At 41.6% G+C, this 11,584-nt stretch overlaps 1 protein-coding gene across 1 annotated transcript in view; it reads right to left on the reverse strand.

Moving 5' to 3' along the window:
• LOC145408077 (E3 ubiquitin-protein ligase makorin-2-like) overlaps positions 1 to 10,721 on the reverse strand; it is a 116,462-nt gene extending 105,741 nt beyond the window's left edge. Inside the window, exons 1-2 of the mRNA XM_080278886.1 lie at positions 10,683 to 10,721; positions 8,609 to 8,688 (exon numbers count right to left, since the gene is read on the reverse strand). Of these exons, the coding sequence (XP_080135012.1) occupies positions 8,609 to 8,688; positions 10,683 to 10,721 (119 nt within the window). The remainder of the gene's footprint in view (positions 1 to 8,608; positions 8,689 to 10,682) is intronic.
• Between the last annotated feature and the right edge of the window lie 863 nt (positions 10,722 to 11,584).

Below are 11,584 nucleotides of genomic sequence, written 5' to 3' on the forward strand. Positions count from 1 at the left end.
AGATTAGTAAGAGAGAGTAAGAAGAGAGTGGATGAGGAATTTGGAAGGAATTTGAGTGTAAAGTGGAAGGACTGTAAGAAAATGTTCTGGAAAGAGGTGAAAAGAGTAAGGCAGGGTGGAAGTGAAGTTAGCAGGGGAGTGAAAGATAAAAATGGTAGATTACTAGTGGAGAAGGGAGAAAAAGTGAGCAGATGGAGAGAACACTTTAAGGAATTGTTGAACATAGAGGATGTAAGTAATGCGAGTATAAGTGGCTGGGGAATGGCTGGGAGAAGGAGGGAGGTCAGAAGACAGGAAGAAATCAACAGGATAGAAGTTGTGGAAGCAACGAAGAAAGTTAAATCGGGGAAGCCCCAGGAATTGATGGAGTGTGTGGTGAAATGCTGAAGCATGGGGGCAAGATAGTAGTAGAATGGATGTGGAAGATGTGCAGATTGGCCTGGGAGGAAGGTAGAGTCCCGGAGGATTGGAAGTCAGGTATAATTATTCCCTTGTACAAAGGAAAAGGGCAAAAAGAAGTGTGTGGTAATCATAGGGGCATTTGTCTTCTTAGTATAATAAGAAAAGTGTATGGTAGGATACTTTTTGACAGAGTTAGAGAAAGAACAGAGAAATTAGTTGGATGAACAGGAAGGCTTTAGGAAGGGAAGAGGTTGTGTAGATCAGATATTCATTCTTAGATCTTTCGTGGAAAAGTTTCTAGAGAAGGGAAAGAAGTTGTATGCGGCTTTCATGGATTTGGAGAAAGCATATGACAGGGTGGATAGGCAAAGGATTGTGGAAAGTGTTAAGAATATATGGAGTAGATGGGAAGTTGTTGAATGCTGTGAAGAGTATGTACGATGGTGCGAAGGCTGCAGTGCATGTTGATGGTGAACTAAGTGCATTTTTCTCTTTGAAAGTTGGGTTGAAACAGGGATGTGTCATGTCTCCATGGTTGTTCAATCTGTACATGGATGGGGTAATAATAGAGGTACAAGGTAGGGTAGTGGATATTGGAGTGTCCCTGGTGAGAGAGGATAGTGTTTGGAAACTCCCTGTACTGTTGTTTGCAGATGATACTGTGTTGTTGAGTGAAGACGAAGGGGAGCTGCAAGGCTTGGTGGATGAATTTGGGAAAGTGTGTAAGAAATGGAATCTAAAGGTGAATGTAGGGAAGAGTAAAGTGATGGTCTCTGAGAGAGGTGAAGTCAGTGAATGTTTAGCAAGGTTGGATGGTGAGGAATTGGAAAATGTGAGTACGTTTAAGTACTTGGGTAGTGTGATGAGTAAGGATGAAGGTTTGGAGGGTGAAGTGCTTGAAAGGGTATAGCAGGGAAGAAAGGTTGCTGGTTCTTTGAAAGCAGTGATAAGAAACAGGGAAGTGAGCATGGAAGTGAAAAAGTTACTACATGACAGTATTGTGATACCAACTCTAACGTATGGAAGTGAAGCTTGGACGTTGTTGGAAGGACACAAGTCAAGAGTGAGAGCAGTGGAAATGAGTTATTTAAGAAGAGCCTGTGGAGTCACATGGAGAGACAGGCTGACGAATGAGGATATAAAGGAGTGTTGTGGTGTGGATGTGATAGGAAGCGTTATGAGGAACACACACAGGTGGTTTGGACATGTGGAGAGGATGGAGGGTGAAAGACTGACGAAGAGAGTGTATGTGAGTGAGGTGGACGGGGGAAGAGGGAGGGGGAGGCTGAGGATGAGATGGAGGGATGGGGTGGAGAGGTATATGAGAGAGGGGGGTGTGAGTTGGGAGCAGGGCAGTGAAATTGTGGGGGACAGGGCGACTTGGAGGCGATTTGTTTGTGGCCACCCCAAACTGGATTGAGGCGTCTGGCAATAGACCGATAGATAGATCATCAACATCATCATAAAAATAACCATCATCATACAATAACTGGTTAATAACAAGATGGAAGTGTTAGCAAGGTATGACAGCTCTGATGATGTAATGGGACCCAATATCCACAACAATGCTTGGTGTACTATAACTGTTAATGGCGTAAATTTTCATCTTTAGGTTACACCAAACTCATGCTCGGAGAAACCAAGCCTATACTATACTACCGACTACTCTAAGCAAATTTTCTTATACAGTAAACTCTCACTTATCATGTATAATTCAGCCTAAGACCCACGCTGGATACTGCAATTTCATAGTATCCCCCCCCCCCACCGTCTCAATATACGACATCAAGCTGGATATTGAGTTATTATCCATCTCAACCCTCTATCCTGAAAATTTTGCCATGAGTAAAAGATGAAAAATTAGGCATAAAATACAATAAAGTAATGATAAAATACAGTAATACAGTACAGCACCGCTTGGCTACCCTGTACGAGCTGGTTGAAAAACCTTGACTCCGAATATTGCAAAGAACCGCTGATTACATCCTGTTTTGGTGCCGAATATTGTATAATTTTGCCGGATGTTTCTTTAACAGAGCAGAGCCAGCAGCGCTGGATGTTTTGTTGGGCCAGACATTGCAGTGACGAATAAATGAGAATTTCCTGTGTAAATTTCCTACAGAAATTAACCGTCTCCAAGATATTAAGTAAACTAGTGACTTTACAAAGAGTCAGTATGACAGCCTCCATTTTTACTTGGAATGAATATAATACTCGATCAATCTGACTGAAGGCCATCCATCACTAATCGTTCATTTCTACTAACATATCCTAATACGAACCAACCTTACCTAAAACAACAACCAAATCTAACCTAACTAACTACAATGATCTGGAGACGAATGAGTTTCAGGCCACAATTGGCACACTCCCCTCTGTAGTACGCCACCACTGACGTCAACCAATCTAACTTGGTACTTTCTAGTGACAACGTTATTTCTGCAGAATTTGGATGTCATAAATGATCTATCTATCTATAGCCTGATGCCCTAATCCCGAAAAGGGTGGCCGCAGACAAAACGCCTCCAAGTCGCTCTGTCACCCACCATTTGACTACCCTCCCCCCAACTCACCCCCCCCTCCCTCATACTGTATACCTCTCAACTCCATCCCTCCACCTCATCCTCAGTTTACCTCTCCCTCTCCCTCCCTCCACCTCACCTACATACACCCTCTTAGTCAGTCTTTCATTCTCCATTCTCTCCACATGTCCAAACCACATCAGTGTATTTCTCTCTATCTTCTCAACCACATCCACATCCACCCCACAACGTTCTTTCACTTCATCATTCGTCAACCTGTCCCTCCATGTCACTCCACATGCTCCTCTCAAGTAGCTCATTTCCACTGCTCTCACTCTTGACTTGTTCCCCTCTTGCAAGGTCCACGCCTCGCTTCCATACGTCAGGGTAGGGATCACAATACTACCATGCAGTGACTTCTTAACTTCTATACTCACCTCCCTATTTCTCATCACTGCTTTCAGTGAACCAACAACCTTCCTTCCCTGCTGTACACTTTCACGCACTTCATCCCCCAAGGTTCCATCCTTACTCATCACACTACCCAAGTACAGAAATTGAATGCACTCACATTCTCCATATCCTCGCCATCCAACCTCAACATGCATTCCGTGACTTCATTCCTCTCAAACACCATAACTTTACTCTTGTTTACATTAACTTTCAGATTCCTCTTCCTACACACACTCCCAAATTCACTCACCAAACCTTGCAACTCCCATTCATCTTCACTCAACAATACTGTATCATCAGCAAACAACAACAACAACAACGGAATCTTCCAAACCTCACCTTCATTCATTAGAGCCAGCCCCACATCCACTGCCCTACCTTGCACCTCCTTTACAACCCCATCCATGTATATATTAAACAGCCATGGAGACATCACACAACCTTGTTTCAGTCCCACACTGAGATCAAAGAACTCACTCAGTTCACCATCCACTCGCACCGTAGCCCTAGCTCCTTCGTACATACTCTTCACAGCACTCAACAATTTCCCCTCCACTCCGTATATTCTCAATACCTTCCACATAGTTTGTCTGTCTATTCTGTCATAAGCTTTCTCCAAGTCCATGAAGGCAGCATACACTTTCTTTCCCTTCTCTAGATACTTCCATTTAACATCTTAGAACAAATATCTGATCTACACACCCTTTTCCCTTCCTAAATCCCCCTTGTTCTTCTCCAACTAGCTCCTCTGTTCTATTCCTAATCCTATCAATGCGTATTCTACCATATATTTTTCCAATCACACTAAGAAGGCAAATACCCCTATGGTTACCACATACTTCTCTCTCCCCTTTTCCTTTGTATAAAGAACAATTATACCTGATTTCCAGTCCTCCGGAACCCTTCCCTCTTCCCAAGCCAATCTACATAACTTCCATATCCACTCCACTACAATCTTATCCCCATACCTCAGCATTTCAACACACACTCCATCAATTCCTGGGGCCTTTCCCATCTTGATCTTCTCCATTGCTTCCACTATTTCCGCCCTACTGATCTCTTCCTCCCTCCTCTCATCTACACAAAAATAGAAAGATAACTACAAGTACTGTCATAAGATTTTTATAATTTGCTGGTAGGAGCTCTCCAGCAGTTTGTCCCAATATTGTCATACTACTGTTTTAGCATATGCCTAACATCATTCTCTAATTTTAATATCAGGCATTGGTTAGGCCGTGCTTGGGCTGGCTGAAATCAGAGAAAGAAAATTCATGCTCCCATTTAATAACTGGGCACTGCAAACATTCACAGTTCTATCTATCTATCTATGTACAGCCAAAAACCATAATCCCGTAAGGAGTAGCATTTGTCTTTGAGTTAGTTGTTTTATGGGGGGGGGGGCACTAACCCTCCGCCAACCCACTTGTTGACACGCAGGGAACATGTATGGGTTGTTTATATGGTTACCACCCAGAGTTGTACAAATTTCCTGGTTTAAAGGAAACCATTAGGCTTGTCAATCAATGTAAAGCCACTGAAAAGGAAAGAAGAGTAATAAAAAGTGACAGGAAAGATGGGAGAAACAGGAAGAGAGGAGGGCAGACACAGAAAAAGAATGATTAGGGTGAAGGAAGAAGCAGGCAGTGCTACATTAAGTGAGTGGGTGATGGTGAGAAAGAGGAAGAGAGGAGGGCAGACACAGAAAAAGAATGACAAAGGTGAAGGAAGAAGTAGGCAGCACTACATCTAGTGAGTGGATGATGGTCACCACCACCTATCACATCAAACAGGAAATTAAAGTTGTGGTCACAAAGGAATATTTTTGAGAAATAGCAAGAGCAATGAGAAATAGTGAGTGCCTGTATTATTAATTCATCACAGCTAAATTTGGAGGACCCAGAAACCATGAGTAGGCTAAGTGGATATGACTTGGCAAACTCCAATATCTTCATTTGATGAGGTTTGTTTTTCATGTTACTGGATACCAACGTGTGGAAGTCTGCAACCTTGAACAAGCGGTGGACTTAGATGTAAATGAAAGCTGATCAAACCAACATTAATTGTAGCTATACTACTTCCATGCTTCAAAATTGTTTGAGCAATAACATTAACATACTACGAAGATAAAAGGACAAAAATAAGCACATGCATTTGACCCCAAATTATTGCTAAAAGTCTTTCAAACTCAGATGGCAAAGAACATCTGAGAATCTTTTCTACATAATTGCCCTCAAAACTTTCAGATGTCCTTATATCGAGGAAAACAGCAATTCTGAAAGCAAGAATTGCTCCAAAATATCCCAAGTGACCACAGCTTAAGGTCACAAGACATAAAATCAAAATCTACCTATAGTCCGACGCCCTAATCCCACAAATGGCGGCCACAGACAAAACGCCTCCAAGTCACTCTGTCACCCATAATTTGACTGCCTTCCCCCCAACTCACACACTCCCTCCCTCATATACCTCTCCCCTCCATCCCTCCACCTCATCCTCAGTTCTCCTTCCCTCCACTTCACCTACATCTATCTATCTATCTACTGCCAGACTCCTTAATCCCGTGTGAGGTGGCCACAAACAAATTGCCTCCACGTCGCCCTGTCCCCTGCCATTTCACTGCCCTGCTCCCAACTCACACCCCCCTCTCTCATATACCTCTCCACTCCATCCCTCCATCTCATCCTCGGCCTCCCCCTCCCTCTTCCCCCTTCCACCTCACTCACATACACTCTCCTCGTCAGTCTCTCACCCTCCATCCTCTCCACATGGCCAAACCACCTCAGTGTGTTCCTCCTAACATTTCCTATCACATCCACATGCACACCATAACACTCCTTTATATCCTCATTTGTCAGCCTGTCTCTCCTTGTGACCCCACAGGCTCCTCTTAACTCATTTCCACTGCTCTCACTCTTGATATGTTTCCTTCCAACAACGTCCAAGCTTCACTTCCATACGTTAGATCTTGTATCACAATACTGTCGTGGAGTAACTTTTTCACTTACATGCTCACTTCCCCATTTCTTATCACTGCTTTCAAGGAACCAGCAACCTTTCTTCCTTGCTGTACCCTTTCAAGCACTTCACCCTCCAGATTTCCATCCTTGCTCCTCACACTCCTCAAGTACTTAAACGTACTCACATTTTCCAATTCCTCACCATCCAACCTCACTGTACATTCACTGACTTCACCTCACTCAAAGACAATCAGTTTACTCATCCTTACATTCCCCTTTAGACTCTGTTTCTTACACACTCTCCCAAACTCATCCACCAAGCCTTGCAGCTCTCCTTCGTCTTAACTTAAAAACACAGTAACATCTACAACAACAGTACAGGGAGTTTCCAAACACTTCCCTCTCTCACTAGGGCCACTCCAACATCCACTGCCCTACCTTGTATCTCTTTTATTACCCCATCCACGTACAGACTGAACAACCATGGAGACATGACACATCTTTGTTTCAACCCAACTCTTCAAAGAGAAAAATTCACTCAGTTCACCATCCACACGCACTGCAGCCTTAGCACCATCATACATACTCTTCACAACATTCAATAACTTCCCATCTGCTCCATATATTCTTTATACTTTCCACAATCCTTGCCTATCCACCCTGTCATATGCTTTCTCCAAATCCATGAAGGCCGCATACAGCTTCTTTCCCTTCTCTAGAAACATTTCCACTAAAGACCTAAGAATGAATATCTGATCTTCACAACCTCTTCCCTTCCTAAAGCCTCCCTGTTCTTCTCCAACTAATTCCTCTGTTATTTCCCTAACTCTATCAATCAGTACCGGTATCCTACCATACACTTTTCCTATTACACTAAGAAGACAAATGCCCCTATGATTACTACACACTTCTTTTTCCCCTTTTCCTTTGCACAAAGGAATAATTATACCTGACTTCCAATCCTCCGGGACTCTACCTTCCTCCCTGGCCAATCTGCACATCTTCCACCTCCATTCTACTCCCATTCTTCAGATTTCACCACACAATCCATCAATTCCTGGGGCTTTCCCCAATTTGATTTTCTTAATTGCTTTCACAACTACTATCCTACTGATATTTTCCTGTCTTCTCACCTCCCTCCTTCTCCCAGCCACTTATACTCGCATCACCTCCATTCTCTGTTTTCAGCAATTCCTTAAAGTGTTCTCTCTATCTGCTCACTTTTTCTCCCTTCTCCACTAGTAATCTACAATTTTCATCTTTCACTCCCCTACTAACTTCACTGCCACCCTTTCTCACTCTCTTCACCTCTCTCCAGAACATTTTCTTACAGTCCCTCCACTTTACACTCAAATTCCTTCCAAGCTCCTCATCCACTGTCTTCTTACTCTCTCTTACTAATCTTTTCACCTATCTCTTCCTTTCTACATATAACTCTCTCTTCCGCCTCTCAACTTCTTCCACGTCCATGTTTCTCATTCATTCATTGTATGCTTCTTCTTTTGTGCCACAGCCTGTCTCACCTCTTCATTCCACCATGCTGTTCCTTGCACCCCCTTCCGTCTTCTCTTCACCCCACACACCACATCACATGCTGCACATATTTCTTCTGTGAAAACCTTCACTTACATACACCCTCTTCGTCTTTCATTTTCCATTTTCTCCACGTGTCCAAACCACCTCACTGTACTGCTCCTAATTTTCTCAACCACATCCACATCCACCCCGCAACGTTCTTTCACTTCTTCATTCGTTAACCTGTCTACTCAATAACCTAACCACAGAACATCTTCCTAATTACGGCTTTTTCACATCGAGATGTTTGCATGGTCTTACTTGAAAGCAGCACACATCTATTCTTTAATAATTTAAATAATTTTCTGTATTAGTCGCAACATAAAATGAGTACATTATTCAGTACAATCAAACTTACATTTCAAACCTTTTGTCTTCCTGACCGAAAACAAAAACTTGATGTATTCTTTCCATACACATAAGTAGTTTTCCCGGGAAACTGAGTGAATTCTTCCCTGAAATAACAACTGACGACATTTCCTCAATAAAAACACATAACATAAATACAACCTCGCATTCCTTGGAAATAACAATACACTTCCTACAATGCAGCCTACCTAAATCAGTGAAACTACTCACTTTACCTCCTTCAACTCTGGGATATACTCTACGGTTAGCTCGGCAAACAGCACATGAAGATCAAAGCATAAATCAAAGACATAAATGTAATACAGGGAAACCCTGAAGAATAAAGCTTACCGACATAACACATTCTGAGTTCCTCCTTCTGCCATTTTCACATCCTTGATGAAAACAAGTTCCAACAATGCTTGATTCACCTATGGTCGACACGGACGTATTCTAAAATATGTAAAATACTGCAAAAACAAGCCCTACCGTACACTACTAAAATTGATACATTTAACTATTAATTAATTTTACAACAGCATAAGAAAACTGAATTTTTAAGGTGTTTGAATAACATTCAAAGATGTGTATGGCCGATGTCGAGCCGTGAGGCACAACCTTTAAAACGAACCCCGCGACCTTGCGCTATTACGTCCTTATATCTGGCAACTCTAAACATAGTACAGGTTGATTTTGCAGTGCTATCATCTGATGGTCACATAAACTAATGACAAAATAACAAGAAAAAAATGCATTCAGGTACCGGCGTGCAATTCATGCAAAAATGTATTGGATTTTACTCTTGTAAGCTTCCATTGTTTCTTATTGAATTTTATTCAGTTCCAAAGTATGGGAATACACAAGTACTGCATATGCTGGCCCATGTGCACGCTCAGGGCAGTGTCCAAAATGTGAGAAGTATAGTAATAATTTAAAGTCAAGCTGTGTGTATGTTATCTGTCTGTCTGCATTTATTTATTTATTCACTTTTTTCACGAGAACGGTAATTGATGTCGACCTAATTCTTTCTGCAATAAGGAGAGGTAAATCCAGGGAGTGTCAGAAAAATACCAAGCAAAAATCTAGGCGACAGCGACGACGCGAAAATGCCCGAAATGACGACACGCGAAAATATGCAAAAATATTGTCGACTGTCAGAATTGGTCATTGTGTGCCCAATAACGGCATGGAAACAAAGATAATGTTATCTGCAAACATTCTGCTATGGAAAGGATATTGGTTAGTCTTGCAAATTTCTGCGGGCAAACACCTGTTTTATAATAAAGGGGATGGGAAGATTTATTATGACCTCTTCACTTTTATGACACCTTAATAATTTCATTTGGACTACTTCCGGCCAGTTATATTTCTGTGAACTGGAAGGTAAGTATGACTGCACTGACCGCCTAGATCAGTACGAGGTCTTTGCTGATGTGAAGCAATTCATCTGAATGGAGAAAGAATAAACTACAATGTGACCGTACTAAAAACGAGAATGTCCTCAATTAACTTCGACATGAATATGAACATCACGTTTCCATAACAGACAGGTGTAAACATCTGCCTGAGTACATATGTAAAAGCTTTTTTCCGTGCTAATAAGATTTGTAAATGTAAAACTCTTTTGCATTAATCTTAAATATGCCTATAGAGCATAATCCGCGTTAATTTGTTCGTCGCAATCCTGCATACCATTGCAATTTCAGTGGTCACTGCTATTTGACCAGTTTGCTATTTCCCCCCCCCCCCCGATTACAGCAATTTGTAAGCATCCGTTCAGCAGCGCACTCTCTCCTCTCTGTCCTGCTTTCATGTTGACATTAACCGATATTCTGTCCTTAAGCAACTGATCAACTTGGGGATTGTCTTCCTCTATCTTTATTTTCATCTGCCTATGTCCTCCATTATTTTAATGCAATGTGTTCAGGCATCTCTTGATTTTGGCTCTTTTGTTCAATATTTGCTGGGAGGAGCAACCTATTGTACTGTACACATACAGCCTCGGGCTTTTCCATAAAAATGTTTTCACGAACATTTCTTCCCCCGCCCCGTATGTCAGAATATTCTTCCCTCATACACTTTTCTGCTGTGTAGCGCTAATTCTGTCCCGAATAAAAATCTTCATGCAATACCTGTGCATTGCCACAGCTGCCAGGGTAGTGTCACAGAACTTCTGATCATGATGGCATTGTGACGGCAAAGTGGAGGAACCTGATGTTGGCTGTGCAAATTAAAGAAGGAGTCGGGGCTTCTGGCGGAGTATTCTTACTGGTACAGATTTCATGGCACCTTTTTCATATGGACTTATTTTGCATATTAGCCTTCAACGTGTTCATGTACATTAACAGCGACTTATTATTCCACACCATACAAGTTAAGGTGCAAAGTGTAAAAAAAAAAACTAATCAATGTTTTACGAAATTACGCAATTTCCAATATAATCCATGGTGTTGCCCTTGATCATGGTAGTTCTGGTGTGAGGAGGTTGGATTTTTTTTTTTTTTTTTTTTTTTAAGCAAATTTACGATCAATTCCTCGTAACTCATACTCTTATTTGCTAGAGGGACAAACGGTATGGGGAGCTTCAGCACTCCTTCCCTTGTCCTTCCTGCCCAAAGTAGCTTTTGATAATTTTTCATCTCAACTATGATTCGTTTTTCCAAAAATAGCGAAAGACGTGGAAAGATTCTAGACTGTTTTTGTCCTTCCTGCAACAGTAAATATATGCAAAGATTCTACATTGTCTTTGTCCTTCACGCAACAGTAAATGTAAGTTAGATTCTACACTGCCTCTGTCCTTCCCGCAACAGTAAATACAAGTTAAGATTCTACAGTCTTTTTCCTTCCTGCAACAGTAAATACAAGTTGATTCTACAGTCTTTTTTCTTCCTGCAACAGTAAATAAAAGTTACAACAGGGAATCGATCTTAACGTAATCGTGAATCCCACCCCAGCGCTAGTGTTCTTAGGTCGTCTTCTCGTACAGCTGAGTCTTTTAACACTTCTTCCTTAACCATATATTTTGCCTTTTCACCTATATATTTTCTTTTGTCCCTAATACACCTCATTCACCATGGACATGGCTGACAAATTTATAATTAAATATTGTTGTACCATATGTCCAAACAACAACTTTATAACAACAGGATGTACAGTCAACTACAAAATTCCGTTCACTATTCCTGCCTCTCTCATCTCTGGAGTCACACATACTTAAACGAGACGTAGAAAAAAAAAAAAAAGGTGTATATACCAACCACAGCTGGATGATACACAACTTAGCTCTCTGCCTTACATTCAAGTGTCCGTGAATCCAAGGGTGAAAAA

The sequence above is a fragment of the Coenobita brevimanus genome, chromosome 75 (assembly GCF_032717465.1).
Source record: "Coenobita brevimanus isolate Jiangsu-jjx chromosome 75, ASM3271746v2, whole genome shotgun sequence".
Taxonomy (NCBI): Eukaryota; Metazoa; Arthropoda; class Malacostraca; order Decapoda; family Coenobitidae; genus Coenobita; species Coenobita brevimanus.